The 18,635-nt window shown below is 43.6% G+C and overlaps 1 protein-coding gene across 1 annotated transcript in view; it reads right to left on the bottom strand.

Annotated features, from left to right (window-relative positions):
* The window catches only part of CADPS (calcium dependent secretion activator), a 435,301-nt gene that overhangs the window by 257,725 nt on the left and 158,941 nt on the right, over nt 1–18,635 (bottom strand). Inside the window, exon 6 of the mRNA XM_045290125.1 lies at nt 5,523–5,881. Coding sequence (XP_045146060.1) covers nt 5,523–5,881 — 359 coding nt within the window. The remainder of the gene's footprint in view (nt 1–5,522; nt 5,882–18,635) is intronic.

The raw sequence follows: 18,635 nt of genomic DNA, 5'->3' as shown, positions 1-18,635 counted from the left end.
TAGGGTGCTCAGTGGCTACTTGTCAGAAATGTCTTCTAAGTCTGCTTTAGACTCCACTCAGATCTCTCCACTATGGCTGATCCTGTTGAGATCTGAAATGCCAGTGGCAGAGCTTCCAGTATCCTAGAAACATGCAAGTCACCACCTTATGGCAAACAGATAAGTGGTGGGCATTCAAACGGTACATCTTAACTTGGAAGGGAAGAGACTTTCTCCAGCACTTGTGACCCCTTGCCCCATCCAGAGATGACAGAAATTGGGAAAGGTCACTGTTTGGGGTCCAGCAATTGCCCCTTCTGCCTCTTGGAAATTTACAAAGGCCTACAGTCATTTATTTTTCCTTATTCGTTAAGTTTTTGTAAATTGTTAATGTTTTCTCAATGAGAAGAGACCTTTTGGTATTACTCCGTGTGACATGTTGTATTTCTCTCCCCCGGTGAACTGTCTTTGAGATGCTGTGTTGGAACTCACCAATATGTTACTTGCAGACAGAGTTTGCTTACGGATGCATTTGCCGGTCTGAGGTTATAATTATAGATCAGTTTGTTGCTTTTATTTTTGTGTGAGACGTGGTTGGTGGCGGCATGGTTGTTCTGCATGGTTGGAACATTGCATTTTTTTTATGGATACACAGGAGTAGTCATTATTTATTGGGCCTTACTGATTTTTTTTTCTTTTTACTCTTGGAAAGGTGGGATTTGTTCTATGCTTAGGCTTTATTTAACCAGATTGAAAATAGAAACAACCAGAGAGCCTCACCTTCTAAGTCTTGGGGTGATAGTGAAGGACAGCAGAGGGGACTGAGGGGGGGTTCATGTATGGATTTCTTAGGAGTCACCCATCAAAGACACATCGATTGAAGGCCAGCTATATGTCCGGTACTGCACTAGGTTTTCACTTGCATGATCTCATGTTGTTAGCAGTGAAGTAGAACTTTTACCCGGATTTCTCTGAGAAAATGTAGAGTCGCTAAGTAACTTGATCAAGGTAATTCAGCTAAACAGCAGCAGAAACAAGACAGAGTGTGTTTTGTTGTTAGTTACTGACCAATGAGTCACTCCTGACTCCTAGTCACCCTACGAGCAGCAGACGCCATCCTCACCGCTATTCTGACGTTGGCGCCCCCTGTGGTAGCTTCTGTGTCAATCCATCCTATCAAGAGTCGTCCTCATTGTTGAAAGTACAAGAAGTTAAAATAAGACGGTATGGATCATGATCAACCACGCAATACACTAGGCACAGGGTGAACCTCTTCAGCTGCCAAGTGATAGGCAGACAGTTTGAGCAAATCAGAGGCACCTTAGAAGAAAGGCCTGCTAATCTCTTTTAGAAAAAAACCTGCCACATAAAACCCTGGTGGGCACAGTACCATTCTGACCCACCTGAGGCTCTCACGAGTCTAAATCGTCTTAGCAACCACTGGATTGATACGAAGCACTCCTGGGCTGCTATGAGTCAGAACTGACTCGATAGTAGTAAGTATGTGCTGAACACTCACATATAGTACCATGCTTAATGATTTACAACAGCCTTGTAGAGCAGGGACTCTTAGTGTGATTACTGTTATATGCTGAAGGGCCGACTCACAGTGGCTCCACAGGACACCTTAGCGTGTGTCCGGGTCGTAAATCTTTGTGGAAGCAGATGATCACCTCCATCTCATGGGAGCGACTGGTGGATTCAAGCCACTAATCTTTGGGTGAGCAGGCTGAGTGAGTCTCAGTCAAAGCCATCGAGGAGCTCACGCTAGGTCACTGGGTAGACAAGGAGTGAAGCTGAAATGCAAGCCCAGAGCGTGTTTGCAAAAGGTCCTGTGTGAACTTGGAGGACCCTGTGTTTCGGAAAGCAGAACTGTGATCCACCCCACCCAGCGTGAGCCCATCGCCCACGACTCTCTCATTGGTGGTGCCTTCCACCATCTGCCGCAGTCAGCTTCTGGAGCCGCCCCGTCCTAGCTCCCAGGAGAGTTGGCGGGGAGAGCCTTTGCTTCTCTTTCAGGATGGGGTGAATGTCGTGGCAAGAGTTCTGACCAGAGCTCCAGCCCAGCTCAAGTGCTGAGTAACTCTGGGTGAGCTCTGCCCTGTCTCCAGCCACCATTTCAACGGAAAAGCAAGGGTTAAGGAGAGGTGAACTCCACACTCCCTGCCTTCCTAGCGGGGCATCCTTTGTTTCCACCCTTTATTCTCTGTTCAAGTTGTTGTGGATTTACCTGTGCAGCCAGTGTGACTAAAAATATAGGCAAGTCTCTGGATGTGAGGCAGACCCTTATGGGAAGTGGATATTCAATATTATACTTGGGGAGTGAACCTCCTATACCCAGAGAAGTGTTACCTGGCTGGAAAGATGGATGATCCAATATGAAAAGGTCTAACAGATGGAAGTGAAGAATGTTAGTCTCTGGTATTTGTTGGGATCCAGGTTTCTCCTTATATAGTCCTTTGCTTAGCCTGGAATTGCTGACTGTCAAGAGTCAGGGGCAAAAAGATGGTCAAAACCCAGAAAGATAGGGAGGCAGTGTTGAATGTAGCCACTAGATGGCAATGCCAGACTATAAATGCTTTCCCCATCTTCAGGCTAGCTGACTTTTAAGAGTGTTGCTAAAATCCAGCCACAGTGCATTTTTAATCGCTTGTTCCAAAGTATGTTTCCTTCCAATTGCTGCAGAAGTATTTCAGCTAGGTTTGAAATGTTTGAAACCACACTAGGGCCTTTGGACTCTTAACTATCTTTTAAACTCAACCAAGTAGAGCTAAACAGTCATTAAAGAGGACTCCTACCTACGACTAACCTTCCAATGTAATGTCAAAATGCATCTCGGTTATGTTCTAAAAATGAGCCTTGAGTGTACTCTACATAAAAGCACAACAGTGATATGGAAGGTTTGGTGTTAACTGTAAGATCAGAGGTTCAAACCCACCAGCTGCTCTTTGGGAGAAAGAAGAAGCTGTCTGTTCCTGCAAGATTTACAGCCTTGGAAACCCTTTGCAGGGTTGCTATGAGTTGAAGTCGACTCAATGGCAGTGGGTCTGGAGTTGTATTATAGCAGCTTAAAGAAGCCCAGACGGTGCTCTGGGTTAGTGTTGGGCTAACTGCAAGGATGACTGTTAAAACCCACTCGCTGGTCCAGCAGAGAAGATGAGGCTGTCTGTTCCTATAAAAACTTACAGCCTCATAGACCTTACATAGAGTCACTGAGTCACAACGTTTGATTTGAGTTTGAGAAAGACATAGAAATAGGGAGATGAGTTGTTGACAACAAAAGTGTCCCTGGTTATTCTTTATAAGCTGACTACTTCTTAGGATTTCCTTAATACTGAAATGAAACTCCCCCGTTTCCTCTGAGTGAATCACTTTAATCAGGCTGCATCCTAGGATCCCATCAGGAAATGGACTAGACTGGTGGAATGGACTGTGATTTACTTTGGGCATGTAAGAAGATGACATGGCCCGAGAATAAAATCTTAAGTGGATTTATAGTAAATCCCTAGCTTTCTTTCTCACTAGTTGTACCTTGGCCATGATTTGCCAACAATCTGAGAAATGCTAGACCTCAGACTTATCATTTTCCTGAATTAAGCCCCCAGACAACTTGAATCTTCAATCCAGTCGCTCTCTGAGGCTGCTGCTGACAAGAACAATGGGCACAAACGACACAGCTAAACTGATCACTTCCTCAAACCGGCCATCTCAGCTGATGAAATGGCTTGATGTCACAGATTAAAAAGAATTCTTGACTAAATCAGTGGCTCTCAATTGTCCCCACCCACCATCATTTAGCGATATCTGTTCACATTTTTAGGGTGACTTCTGGGGGTGGGGTGCTCCTGGAATCTACTCAGCCTAAACCCATAGACGTCTTCCTCTCTTTCCTTTTAGAGTTGTCTGGCGGCCAGGGATGCTGTAAGACAGACTGCAGCGTGTAGCACAGCCCCCCCCCCCACCCCCCTGCAGCCCGGGAGTCCTCAAGTCAACCCCATGCACGATGGCCTAGGCACATCAGAGGAGAACGTGCACACAGTTTTCAATGACTGGGTTTTCAGAGGTAGAAAGCCAGGTCTTTCTTCCAAGGCCCCTCTGGGTAGACGGAAACCACCAGAATTTTGGAAAGCAGCTGAATACATGAACCATTTGTACCATCCAGGGACTCCCAATGTAGGGTAAATTGGCCCAAAATGTCCATAGTGCTGAGGCTCAGAAACCCTGGATAAATCGTTCTCCTTCATCCGGGGTGGGGGGTGAAACCTTTAGGCAATGCTAGCAGTTACACAAGTCAGATCAAGGGCAGATGGGGAAGTGTGTCTGAGTCAGACACATTGTTGGGTCTCGCTGTCTCTGTCACAGTCTTTCTTGCCCATCCTCATCCCAAGGTCCTTGCCTTCCCAGCTCCAGCTGTTTGTGAGTTGCCTCAGACCATCCATCTGTCTCCCAGAAAAAAGAATCCCCCAATGCAAATGACTTTGTTCTCTGCTAAGTACACAGCTGTGTAAAGCACCATTTGAATCAGGGTTGGCAATTTATTGATTTATTTTTTTAAAAGGAACCTATCCCCAAACTTCTCTAGTCTTAAATCTTTTCTTGTTCAGAGATGAAGTTGCTTATCTCTTTGCAGATGAACTTGCTGAGAATGTGGAAACGCTCCATCATAGATTCTCTCATCTTCGTTTGTTTGCACTTTCGAATTCCTCTCCATTTCATAAGACATGAGCCCTGGGGGCATGCTGGTCTGCTAACCGCAAGGTCAGCAGTTCTACGCCACCATTCACTCTGTGGAGAAAGAGGAGACTTTCTGCTCCCAAAGAGAGTTTCAGTCTCAAAAACCCAGCGAGACAGTTCGATTCTGTCCTACAGGGTTGCTGGGAGTCAGCAGCCCAACACCTCTACCACCCTGTCACCAGGGCACATTCCATATAGCTGACTGCCCTGGAAATGCTATGGGACAGTTCTACTCTGGCCTGTCGCCCCACTATGAGTCAGAATTGACTTGATGGCTGGTGGTGGGTAGCAGCCTCAGAATTTCTTGAATAACTGTCATCACGCTATTTTCAAGGCCAAATCAAGTACTGATGCATGTTGAAATGGGGGTGGGTGCTGAGAACCGATTTCCAGTTCTTTCATCCCCCGAGAAGCTCTCTTGGCAGTCCTCTCAGGAATCACTGCACTCATGGGAGATTTTATTCAGCTCCTTTAGAAGGCAAAGAAAAGTGCTCTCTTTCTGTGTCCACTGTGAGCAAAATCACTGATTAAACCTTTTACTAAGCAGAAAAGATACTGTGGAATTCCTCATGAAAAATTGCACCAAAGAATGGGCCTAAGCTGGGGAAACTCAAGTCACTCAATAGAGAGATGGAGCTCTGTGCCGCCCCAACGGGGATCTTGTGCCCTGGGGGATGATCCTAGGTGGGGCAAGGCCGGGCCATCATGAAAGCTTGTGAGGCATCCAGTCTCTTCCATTTCTTGGGGCTGCCTGCCTCAGGAAAGAAGGTCCGTCTAGTGATGGTCGCTGGGCTGGTAGCCTCCATGACGGTCCTCGATGATGGGGTCAAAGAGCTCCTTGAAGACTTCATAGGACTCCTCGTCGCCCGCCATGCAGCCCATGGTCAGGATGCTCGGCTGGCCGACGTCGTCCACCGTGAAAGCACTCGGTGTGCACTTGGCACGCAGCTCGGCCGACAGCTTGGGGGTCAGCACCTTGACCAGGTGGTTGTTGTGGTCGCTCAGGGCGGGGAACTCATCCTTGGCCGGGAGTGCAGCTTCAGCACGTCCTGGCAGTTGGAGACGGGCATGGAGGCTGCGGCGGCGGATGGGCAGCCGGGTGGATTTATTTTTGCATAATTTTAAATTCTTAATTCTTCTGATATTTCTACATTGCACTTTGCTTTTCCTATCCGATTAATATGTGTGCGTGTACATCCTGCTTTCAACACGACAGAACATCAAACGTGAATTGTCAGTTTCCGATTCTGACACACTATGCAGACCACGCCTAATCCAATTAGTCTGTATAATAAAGCCGTTAGTTTTAAATTACAACTGAGCTCAATTTTAAGGGAGGAAAAATAAATCTCTCTTTTTAATTTTCTAGTGCCTATATTTTATCTAGCTTTGTACATTGTACTTATGGCCTGTCTATAAAAATAAACCTAAATGTAAATTATGATTTCCATCTTCATGGGCAAGCTGTTCTATCTTATTTGTTAGAAAGCAAATAGGACCCACTTTACAGCCTGTTTACTAAACTGGCAACTTCAAACTGGGGTTTGAAACACGTCAACTATATTGATGCTCGAACTACAGGAATTGCTAAACAGAACCATACATTCAGGATAATATGAGCATCTCTAAAACAAACCATCATTTGATGCTCTTCTTTTGAACTAGATGCTAGAATGGAATTAGAAAAGTGATAGACTCTGTATGCTCCTTGTCCTAAGCTGTTGTTGCAGCCACCTCTAAGACTTGGGAGTCTTTGTGAGCATTTGGTCATGTAGTCTTGATCATCTGAGATACTCAAACATGCATTATCCCCACCCACCCTCCTTCCTTCCCTTGCTCTCTCCCTTCCTCGTGTAGAGGGTGTCACCGTCAGTGCTTTAAAATAAAAAAAGGACCAAAAAGTCATTATTTGAGCTCTCAAATATATTCAGACTCAAACTGTCATATGAAATGCTAATTGAGCGTTTCCAAGGGTGGCAACATATTCGTAAGTCAGTTGATCTATCCTTTGCCCTAAGGATGTTTTTCAGGTATTTTTTTTCATGATAACGAGGCTTACGTATTTAGATATTCTCTAAAAAATCGCTGCTGTTGAGTCCATTTTGACTCATAGCAACCCGGCAGGACCGTGTAGAACAGCCCCCCTGGGCTGGAATCTTTGCAGATGCGACTGCTACATCTTTCTCTCTCAGAGCACCTCCTGGGTATAAACTGCTGACCTTGTGTTAGCAGCTGCACACCTAGCCCACCAGGGTAAGGCAGGTGAAATGAACATTCCTTCTGCTCTGTTCCACTTCACACATTAGGAAGACAGAAATAAGGAATGTAGCTCCCACTGGCACATCCAGATTGGCAAAAACAGCCAGCAATGTTCAGAGAAGTGAAACACACGCTACTAGATGGCAGGGATACAGCTGTGATCACTGTCTCTGTTGCAATCACTCGCTGGGGCCATGACACAGGTCAGGCAGGATGCACATGAGAGGCAATCCCCTTGACATAAGAGGGCAAGTCAAAAAGTATTGTTCTGGGTTCCAGCACCTATACACCCGGGTTCATGCTAAACCAGAGTGTTTTAAACATCTCTCCGAACAATTTGTGGCTACAGACAAGTTCTCTTAGTGATACACTGGTTTTAGTCTAATTAGGGTGCCTTAAAAAAAATAAAGGTCAATCAAACAGTGGCTTCTGATGGGATCTGCTGGACTGGTTAAATTGTGATGTTGAAACAGTTTATAAGGACAGCACCACGTGAAAAACTCGAGTGTAAGAATGATTTTCTCATTTCAAAAAGATGAAATATCATTTGATGACAAATCTCATTGTCATCAAATGACATTTCATCTTTTTGGGAGTCTTTGTGAGCAACTGAATGTCCGTCAACTGAATGGACAAAAATGTCGACTTGCAATGCATTTAGAATTCATTACACCAGATCAGACTGTTAATTAAGCTTTCTAGTTAGAAGTTCTGAAAAGATTGCGTATCAGTGTGCGACATAAAAGGCCTGATTTGTGGCAGATGGGGGACAGGTTTTGCCACAACAATAGGCACCTGCTCACACAGCCATCTCAGTGTGCCAGTTTCGGGCAAAAAGCAGCATGCCTCTCTTGCCCCATGTACCTTACTCACCTGACCTCACTTGGTGCGACGTCTTTTTGTTTCCTCAAATGAAGAGGGCCATGAAAGGACAGTGATTTGATGATGTAGAAGAGGTGAAGCAAAAAACAAGGGAGGCACTGTCAGCCATCCTAACAGATGAATTTAAAAAATGTTTCCAAGAATGGAATCATAAATTTGACAAATGTGTTAAGTATAATGGAGAGTACTTTGAAGGTGATAAGGTTGGGTTGTAAAAAATTGAAATATACAACTTTGAAAAAAATTCCGTTGTTTTTTTGGGGGGTACCCCCTTGTAGAACTGAATAGAGGATATGTTGAGAAACAATTCCTTCAAATTTTGATGAAAGTTTTTGAAAGTTTAATGAAAGTTACTATGATTTTGTAGCAATATATTTTTTATTTGCCTTCATATTAGCCCACATGAAATTCTTCAGTTTCAAAAAGCATATAAAAGTAGAAGAAAAGCAGAGCATTGTTCAACCAAGGGCAACTCGGGCTCTTCCATGTTTTAATTTATATTATTTGGGGCCAAATACCTTGTTGCTAGTTGCTCCTGTTGAGTTGGCTTTAATCACAGTGACAGCATGTGTCAGTCATAGTAGGACATGTCGCTTGGTTTGGGGCTGCCTTCATGAGCCTTCTAGCACTGAATCAGACAATATTCTCTTGTGATCCACACGGTGTTCATTGGCTAATTTTCAGAAGTAGATCACCAAGCCTTTCTTCGTACTCTGCCTGAGTCTGGAAGGTCCTCTGAAACCTGCCTACCACGGGTGACCCTGGTGATATAGGTTCCAGCACCATAGCAACACGGAAGCCACCACAATACAACAAACTGGCAGACATGTTCTGGGTGCAATTTTAGAAGCATAGTTCACACTGATGGTGGCTTATCTGGTGTGGTGTCAAATGAATAACCTTCACGTCCCTAACTCATGAAATGACACCCAAACCATGTGGTGGCCCAAATACCAAGCTATCGTTGATTTGTCTCTAATTTCCTTCACACCCAGCCCCTACCACACATGTATTTAATACCACCTTAAGCTAGTTTGGATCAGTCGGTAAAACATATATATATTTCTCATTGTGATTTCATGTTCATCGCCTGCTTGCATAAATGTATCCCCTACCACCTTCCTGCTTCTATGCTCTTTAAAAAAGAACATATGCATTCTTTAAAAAAATTGTTCCTTATGATTTTTTAGGTAGGCAACAGCTTTGCTGAGGTCTAATGATTCATTTGTTTCAAGTGTATAATCCAAAGATTTTCAGTAACCTTAAAGTATCACATAGCCATGATCACAGTCTAAGTTTACAACCAACTGACCATCTCACGAAAATCCCTGGTGCCTGACTGCAGTACATCCTCATTTTTAGTCATAGACAAATACTAGTTGACTTTCCATAGATTTGTAGATTTTTGGCATTTTATATAGAAAGAATCAGATAATCTGTGATCTTCTGTATCTAGGTACCCCCCCCACCCCCATCCTGTCCACACTCAACATGTTTTTGAGGTTCATCATTGTAGCATGCACCACCATTGCTGCATAGTGTACCCCTCTATGCCATTTTGGAAGCATAATAATTAAACAATACGTGTGATTGATTTTGATCTAGAAGTCCACAAGTCTATTTAATATTCTCAATGCAGCTGTGGTTCAGTGATAGAACTCATGTCACAGAGTCACCACCCCTCTGTCAGTGGAGGGTGGTGGTCCTGAGATGCTGAAGAGGCTTCAGTGGAGCTTCCAGACTAAGACTAACTGGGAAGAAAGGCCTGGGGCTTTATTTCGGAAAACTCCATGTGTCTGTTTTGCAATGATCCATGGTGATGGGCAGGACCAGGAAGCATCTTTAGGATCTCCTGAGTGGGGGTCCACCTTGATGGCCGTTGATGAGAACTTAATATTCTGCATGCAACCTTATGTCCTTGCAATCCCTTCCCCATGAAGAGACAACTGGCATCACAGTGACATTTTATTGACGACCATATGATGGCTTCTTGTTACAATTAAAACTAATACCAAAGTCCTCCCATGGCCATTGACTCCTGCCTACTTTCTGTGAGCTCCTCTCTCACTGCGTTTCTTCTTGCTCACATACTCCAGATAGAACACTCTTCCTGATAGCCTTTGAACATGATGAGTGTATTCCCACCTCCAGAACTCTAAACTTATCCTTTCCTTTTCCACCTGACCATCAGGTGACTGGATCCCTGATGCCTAAGCCCAACTTCAAAGGCACCACCTCAGGGGACTTCCTGACCGGCCAATGGAGAGGGTTTTTTCTTTGCCCAGAGCACCATAGGGTGATGTACTCTTTGCAAGGTATTCACTTTGATGCTAACTTACCATATTTGTTTGCATGTTTAATGCATGCCCTCCCTCTGGAACATAGGGTCCTTAGGCAGGGACTGTGTTTGTCTTGTTCTATACTGTATCCCTAGTGCTTAGACTACACTGACTCATGGCAACCCATGAGTGTTATTAGAGTAGAATTGTGCTCTGTAGGTTTTTCAATGGGTGATATTTTGGATGTAGATGGCCAGGCCTTTCATGTGCTAGTGCCTACAGCAGCGTATAATACATATTTTTAAGTAAATAGTTATTGATGGAATGAATAAAGGGACAGGTGAGTAGTTGGGGCACAAAGTGGATCTGTAGACAGGAGACACACATGCCAGAGATACACACCAAACCACCCTTCTTACTTTGGATGAGTTGACAATATTTTTAGGTCTGTATTTTTCCATTTTCTTTTTAAGACAAGCCTTTTTGGGAGAACATTTCGCCAATTGTTCCTTGATTAGCTTCAACCTCAAGTAGAGAAAGTATGTTCTTCCTCTCAGCACTTTGGATCTGCACAATCAGTATGAATAATACATGTACTGCAAGTTTGTGGGAGTCACGGCACATTTTAACTAGGTAAAACTAAACCAAACTCACTGCCATCCAGTCGAGGCAGATTCATAGCGACCCTCTAGGAAAGAGTAAAACTGTCCTGATGGGTTTCCGAGACAGTAACTTATTCAGTAGAAAGCCTCATCTTTCTTTCGCAAAGCAGCTGATGGTTTCAAACTGCTGACCCTGCAGTTAGCAGCCCAATGAGTAACCTCCTACACTACAAGGGTTCCTTTTAACCAGGTGCTTTTTAACACATCTAAGAGCCTGTGGCTTCCGTCACCCTGAAAATGCAGATTTGAAGATTAAATCCTATTAACTGCTCCACTGTTTAAAACGACCTCAAGGTTATGTAGGTTTCTCATCTTCACAGCATTTGGATATCTTTGATTTAAATTATGGGTTAACTCTCCTCCAGTTAAAAAAATATAAACCAAAAAGAAAAGAGAATCATTTCCTCATTCTATATAGATCCTGCTGTCTGTTGCCATTGTGTTGAATTTTGACTCATGGCAACTGTGTGTGTGTGTGTGTGTGTGTGAAGGAACAAACACTAGAGGTATAATGGGTTAACTGCTGACTGCTGAGGTCAGTGGTTTAAACCCATGAAAGAAAGATGAAGCTGTCTGCTCCCATAAAGATTGAGAGTCTTGGAAACCCCAAGGAGTAGCTCTTTTCAGTCTTGTAGGGTGACTGAGTTGTAATAGACATGCCAGCAGTGATCTGCTTTGGCTTGGGCATATAGACAAAATGTGTGGACACATGAAATAAAAAGATCATAGAATTTTCCAGTGAACTTTTTTTGGTGTGTATGTATTTTCTAGATATCATACTCACTCCTAGGCTCTAGCAAATATGAGTGGGGCTCAGTTTGCAAGTAGGGTAACCTCTCAATGCTCTCACGGTTCTGGACTCCACAGGACAGGAATTGCCCATGATGCTGAGCACCTTTTCATATGCTTATTGTCCAGTCCTGTGTACTCTTTGGAGAAGAGTCTGTTCAAGCCTTTTGCCAATTTATAAACTGTCTTCTTGTTGAAGAATAAAAATCAGAAAAGGAACAGCCTGTGAAACATATTCTGAAATACATGGGTTGGCTAGAAAGTGGGAAATGATCCCAACTTTATGGCAGCAGGTTTAAATCCTAGAAAGTTCAACGGCTAGGCTCTGAAGGCTGGGCTGATAGTTTTGTTTCTGGGTGCCGTTGAGTCATTCTTGACTCCCAGTGACCTCACGTGCGAGTGTAGAATTACCCCGTAGTGCTTTCTAGGCTATGGGAGCAGATCACCAGGTCTTTCTCCCATGGAGCTGTTGGGTCGATCTGAACTCCTACCCTTTTGGTTCGAAGCCAGGCGCTCCACTACCACCCCACTAGGTGTCCTTTGTTTACTTTAATTAAAGCCTTGTAAAATGCTTGCTTGGCAGATGCATTTTTACTTGAACTTAACATGTGCAACATGTCTTACCCCTATGCATCAAGGCTTGAAAAATTAGGAAGGAATGAAACTAAATTTTATTTTGACATGACCCTCTCCAATACTCGCCCTTATGAAGAGAGCGCTGAAGGTAAGGGTCCTATAGTGAAAGATGGTGAAGAAATCAAATGGTGCCTGGCTTTTAGAAAAACATGTCGGGGGTCTTCTAAAGGCTTGTCTTCAAACAAGAAGCCATCTAAGTTAGCCATCAACTAAGTCCACTTGGAAGAAACACACCAGCTTGTGTGACTCAAGGATTGTAAAGACTACAATCCAAGTCCAAAGGAGAGAACAGTATCAGAATTTAACTTCTGAACACTCGGCTTGCAGAAGGCTATGGGTGACAATGGAAGTCCAAAATTCACTTATGGGTTCCCCACGCATGGATGAAGCCTCTGGTGAATCCCCTCTAGTCATAGTTGAGGGATGTGAATAGACAGAACATTGTAAAGCAGCTGCTGGATGAGGACGATATTCACACGTGTCATGAAGTCAATTCCAACTCCTAGCGACCCTGTGTGCGACAGAGCCAAGCCCTGCCCAGCCCCGGGCACCCTCATCATTGTTCGGATGTTGAGTCCATTGAGGCAGCAACCACTGTGCCAACCCGTCTCGTTGAAGGTCTTCCTCTTTTTCACTACTTTGCTATTTTGCATGAAATCCTTCTCCAGGGACTGGTCTCTCTCGACATGTCCAAAATATGAGACAAAATCTTGCCATCCTTGCTTCTAAGGAGCATTCTGGAAGTACTTCTTCCAAGACAGATTGGGATTTTTTGGGCAGTGTATGGTACGGTCAATATTCGTCACCAGTACCATAATTTGAATGCATCAATTCTCTTTTGATCTTCCTTATTCAATAGCCAGCTTTCACAGTCATATGAGACCACTGAGAGTATCATGGCTTTGGTCAGGGGCACTTTAGTCTTCAAATAACATCCTTGCTTTTCAACACTTCAAAGAGGTCTTGTGCAGTAGACTTACAAGTTGATGTAGTTAGGTTAAAATGTAACAACTTATCATTTAATCTCCCTTTTGACCAATTTTGAAGTTGTTTCAGTTTTCTGCTCTATTTTTCTGTTTTGTTTTGTCATTGTTGGTGTTTGTTTGTTTCTGTTTTTGTTTTGTATGATTCTCTGTATATGAAATCTAGGATAGGTAAATCCATAGAGACTGGAAATAGATTAATAATTACCTAGGGGCTTGGCGGGGGGTGGGTTTAGGGAGAAGTGGGGAGCTAGAAACATTGAGTACAAGAAAGAAGAACATATCCTGAAATTGATTATGGTGATGAATGCACAACTCTTCTCAAAATGACTACTATTAAATGGTATGGTATATGAAGTATATGCCAATAAAATGATTTTAAAAAGGATATATTGCGACAACTTCCTCGCCCCTCCAAATAAAACAAATAAATAAACAAACAAAGCAGTTACTGTGTCAATTTTGACTTATGGCAATTGTATCAGTGCAAGAGTAGAACTGTGCTCCATAGGGTTTTGTTTTTCCCTGAAAATTTAAAAATTCATGTTGTTGTTGATGAGAGTATATACTACAAAGTGCATACATACAAAAGTTTCTACATGTACAACCTAATGACAATGATGACACTCTTTAACTATGAAGCCATTCTCACCCTCCTTGTTCTGAGCTGTTCCTCTCTTCTGAACATAAACTCACTGCCTTAAGGTTTCTATCTCGTATCTCATTGTTTTCAACTTAATCCCATAAAGATAGGACTTAAAAGATCTAGGTGCTCAAGGCAGACCTGAACTTGGTAAGTTAAACTATGTATTGTTTGGTTTTAAAATTATGTCAGAGAATTTTTTTTTTTAAGATTTAAAGATTATCTGAAGGCAATAGTTTTAGGGGTCCATCCAACTTCCATGACTCATGGTGCTCATCTACCTTCATGTCTAGAGCCCAGGAGAATTTGAAATTACATTCTGAGTCTTCCCTCCTGTGGTCAGGATTCATCACTGGAATCTTTGAGCACAATGTTCAGTAATGGTAGCGGGGCACTATTTTTACTTCTGGTCTCATGGCAAAGGAAGCAATTGTTCCTGGAGCAATTAGCCACACATTCCTCCTTCTATTCTTGATTCTCTTTCCTCTGTTGTTCCAAGTGAACAGCGACCAAGCATTGTGCCGTGAATAGCTGCTTAGAAGCTTTGGGAACCCCAGGCTCAATGCAATGAGCAGGAGATGGAGGGAAGCACTAAACACATTCTTAGGCCAATTCTCTGGATGTCCCATGAAACCATGACCCTAAACCTCCAAAGCAAGGGAATCAATCCCATGAAGAATTATACATGTTGCCTCAGCAGCTATTCTTTTCTGTCATTATCACACAATGTTTGCCAATTCAACAGGTGTACAGCTCCTTGAGAGCAATTATAATAACTGGCTATGCAACCCTATCTTTAATTAAGATGATTTCCCCATCACAATTCACCCCTCTACCCGCCCTCCCTCGCCTAACACACACACACACACACACACACACACACACACACACACACACACTCTCTCTCTCTCTCTCTCTCTCTCCCTCTCTCCTCTCCTGTCCTCTCCTCTCCCTGCTGCCCCTGGTCTCCATACATTTGTCTTTTCTTGTTAGCATTGAATATAAATGTGGTCATACAATATTTGCCCTTTGGTGATCAACTGATTTGGCTCAGCATAATGTCTTCCAGATCCATCCATGCTGCAGCATGTATCAAAACTTCGTTGTGCTGGTGAAGTAGTATTCACTGGAAGTTTGTTGCACAGTTTGATTATTTGCTCATCTGTTCATGGGCATTAGATTGTTGCCAACTTTGGGCTATTACGAATGGTGTTGCAATGAACACTGATATACAAGTCTTTTTTTGAATTTCTGTTTTTAAGTCTTTGGGGCACATACCTGTAAGTGGATGGACATTCAAGTTTTTTTTAGGAACTGCTACACTGTTTTCCACAATGGTTATACCATTTTGCATCCCCACCAGCAATGGATAAGGGCTCACATTTCTCCATATCTGTGTCCACATTTGTCTTTTTCTTTGAAATCTTAGTCATTCTAGTGGGCGTGGAATACTGTCTTGTGGTGCTTTTGATTTGCATCTTTCTCATGGCTAATGATGTTGAACATCTGTTCACGTGTTTGCTGGAAATGGGAAAGTTCTCTTTAATGACATCCACAGGGGTTTTAAGGGCTGATTTTCAGGGTAGATTCTCAGGTCTGTCTTTTGAGGCACCTCTGGGTGGATGTGAAGCTTCAACCTTTCAGTTAGCAGCCAGTGCCTCAACAGCACCATGCAGGACTTCCTGAGCAGTTACTCATTAGTATGAAAGAAAAGGCATGCTGGTGACCCAGTAGCCAAGCATTCAGCAGCTGACTGAAAGTGGGTGGTTGTAGGGAGAAAGATGTGGCAGTGTGCGTCAATCAAAACGACAGCCTTGGAAAGCCCACGGCAGAGCTTGACCATGCTCGAGAGTGTCACTCTGAATCTACTTGGAGGTGACAGACTATTGTGATGGGCCAGAAAAATTCCCATCAACCCAAACCCAAAAGCGAATGCCATCAAATCCATTCTGAGTCAAAGCGACCCTACAAGACAGAGTAGAACTGCCCTCTAGGGCTTCAAATGCTATACTCTTTACAGAAGCAGACTGCCACAGAGTGGCTGGTGGGTATGAACTGCCCACCTTTCAGTCAGCAGTTGAGTCCTTAATCGCTTGAATGCCACCCTCCAAACTCCATTGAAAATTCCTATAATGACATGTATTTGTTTCCTGTGCATTCTTTCTCCCTCTATATCCATGACTTTGTTTTCTCCTGTAGCTGTGAGCACCCAAGATCCTGCACAAATACAACCAAGGCATTTAATTGCTCTCACCTCGGTGCACAAATACGACAATGTAATTAGCTTGTTTAGGTACATTAAGTATAACTCTGCTGTTTATAGAATAATTCTGGCCACGAGCTCTTTGTGTATCGACAAATGGAGCACATTGAGATTGTTCACTGAGGCCGTGGAGTGACCTTCATGTGAGCACAAGGACTTGCTTGCTGTTTATATACAAACAGCTGAACCGCATCTTAATTCCTATCTCAAGTTTAAAAATGGTAACAGATGCCCTGAGCCTGCCACCGAAAAGCAACTGTTCTCCGACGATGGATGCTGAAGAGGCAGAGGTCTCTCCACAGACACATTCAGGAGGGGACTTTCAATCAGACATTTCCCCCTGCATGTAGGATGGCAGAGGCTGAGCAGGTTTTTACTGCTGTCCCAGTGTGTCTGAGAATGCAAGGTTTTCAGGGCTAGAACTGGATGTTCTGGGAAACTTGGGATGACCTAGTCATTCTACTCACCAACATGTAGAAACAAGTAGCTGTAAGCGGATACATTATAGCATTTCCATGAATGCATTCAAATGAAGCAAGTAGTGAAAAGCTATATCTACAGTTTTGTGTGAGTAGAATCTTAAACGAGTAGAGAGATTTCCATGCAAGGCTTTATAAACACATGTGTGTGCATGTGTTTATACACTCCCACGGATACAGGAAAGCAACACTGGAACATTAACAGTGACTGTTGTTGGGTCTGGGGACCATGAGGACTATTTAGTACACACACACACACACACTTTTTTTTTTTTGCAATGGAACACTGCCATTGATTCCATTCTGACTCTGTCATAAGATTTCTGAGACTGTCATTTTTTTTTTACAGAGGCTGACAGCCTCCTCTTTCTCCTGAGGAATGGCTGGTGGGTTTGAACAGCTGACCTTGTGGTTAGCAAGGTCACCAGCAGGGCTCCTTTTGTCACATTGATTTAATTATCACCAAATCAACAATAAGAACTAAGCCAATCATAAAACAAAGCAGTTTCTGGTATAACATGGTTACTGAGTAATGACGATTGGAAATGAATGCACAAAATGTACACTTCCTTATGCTTCGCCCTGAATTCCAGAGTTTTCAGCAAGCTGAATCTGTTAGGAAAGTCTTAGGTCTCAGACTTCCCTGGAACGTTTGAGTCATTCCTGATTGATATAAATGTAATTAAACATTATCCTCATGAAAGAATTTCAGTGCTGGGCACTTCCAGTATCTACAGAGAACAGTTCACTCGCTCACTAGGACCAGACCCAGACCCATTGTTAACTCTTCCTTGAAATGTTTCCACGTGAACACCTGCCTGCTAGTAGCAATCATAGCCGCAGTCCGACGGATACTCCAAGCAGGAAATGAAAGCTTGAGGGAGCCGCGAATGTATGCTTTCTGTTTTTCTTGTTTGGTGTCAATGTCACCCTGATGTCAGCATGCAATGTTCTGTAAAAGACACGTCTTTGCTAATGTGGAGAAGGAACACATTTGGTACAGATGTTATTGAAGTCCTTGAGGGGACTCAAGGACGCAGCTGAGCGCGAGGACTAGCCCGGTTCCCTGCTGAACAGCCTTTACCCACCAGGTGATAAGAGCTGGCGGGCTGGTTTCTACTCACTCAGTGTCATTCTCCAAAGTGCCTGAACTACATCACTACAGAAAGGCTGGGGCAAGTGTAAAGCAAAGTTTAGTCACAACGGAAGCTTCAGAAAGTGGTGTACTAGCCTTGAATACGAGCTATTTTTGTTGTTGTTGTCAGCTAGACAACACCACCAACTCATCGTGACATGAGCAGGATTGCAACAACAGGCTTCCTGGTCCCGAGCCATCCCCGTGATTGGTTGGGGACTGGAGTGGTTGACTTCCCCCATGGTTTTCACTGTCTGATAGTTGGAAGTAGATGGCCAGGCTTTTCTTCCCAGGTTATATCAGTCTTGAGGCTCCACGGAAACCTATTCAGCATCACAGCAACACCTAAGCCTCCACGGCAGTTCAGCTTTGCTATGGTGCGCTAGCTGGGAACAGGGCCCAAAGGGGATGGGACTCCACTTCCAAAGGTATCCTGAAGGCAGTTCTGTTACTCCCTGTCCTCAGCTGCCACCATCTCTCCTGTGAGACTGCCCCAGTTTCCCCACTGTCTCCCTGTAGCCCATTCCATACAGCAACCAGAGGGAGCCTTTACAAATGTCAATCCAAGAAGCCAGCCTGGAAAAGCTACATATTGTATCATTTCAACTTTGTGATCTTGTGTAAAAGACAAAACTATTGAGCTAGAAGAGTAGTGGTTACCAGGGAGAGACTAATACAGCACACTCGTTAAAGGAATGTACAGGGCTTTTTGAAAAGTGTTCCCACACTCCCGCACAATGAGATAAAACTCCACTGCCACTGAGTCAACTCTGACTCCTACTGACCCTGTATAAGGTTTCTAGGGCTATACATCTATACGGGAGCTCATCTTTCTCTTTTGGAGCAGCTTGTGGGTTTGAACTACTAACTTTATGGTTAGCAGTAATTCTTTTTGTTGTTGTTGTTGGTTTT

Source organism: Echinops telfairi, unplaced genomic scaffold, assembly GCF_000313985.2.
Source record: "Echinops telfairi isolate 266 unplaced genomic scaffold, ASM31398v2 ScPeMD7_31;HRSCAF=116, whole genome shotgun sequence".
Lineage (NCBI taxonomy): Eukaryota > Metazoa > Chordata > Mammalia > Afrosoricida > Tenrecidae > Echinops > Echinops telfairi.
This window is presented reverse-complemented; position numbering and strand designations above follow the sequence as displayed.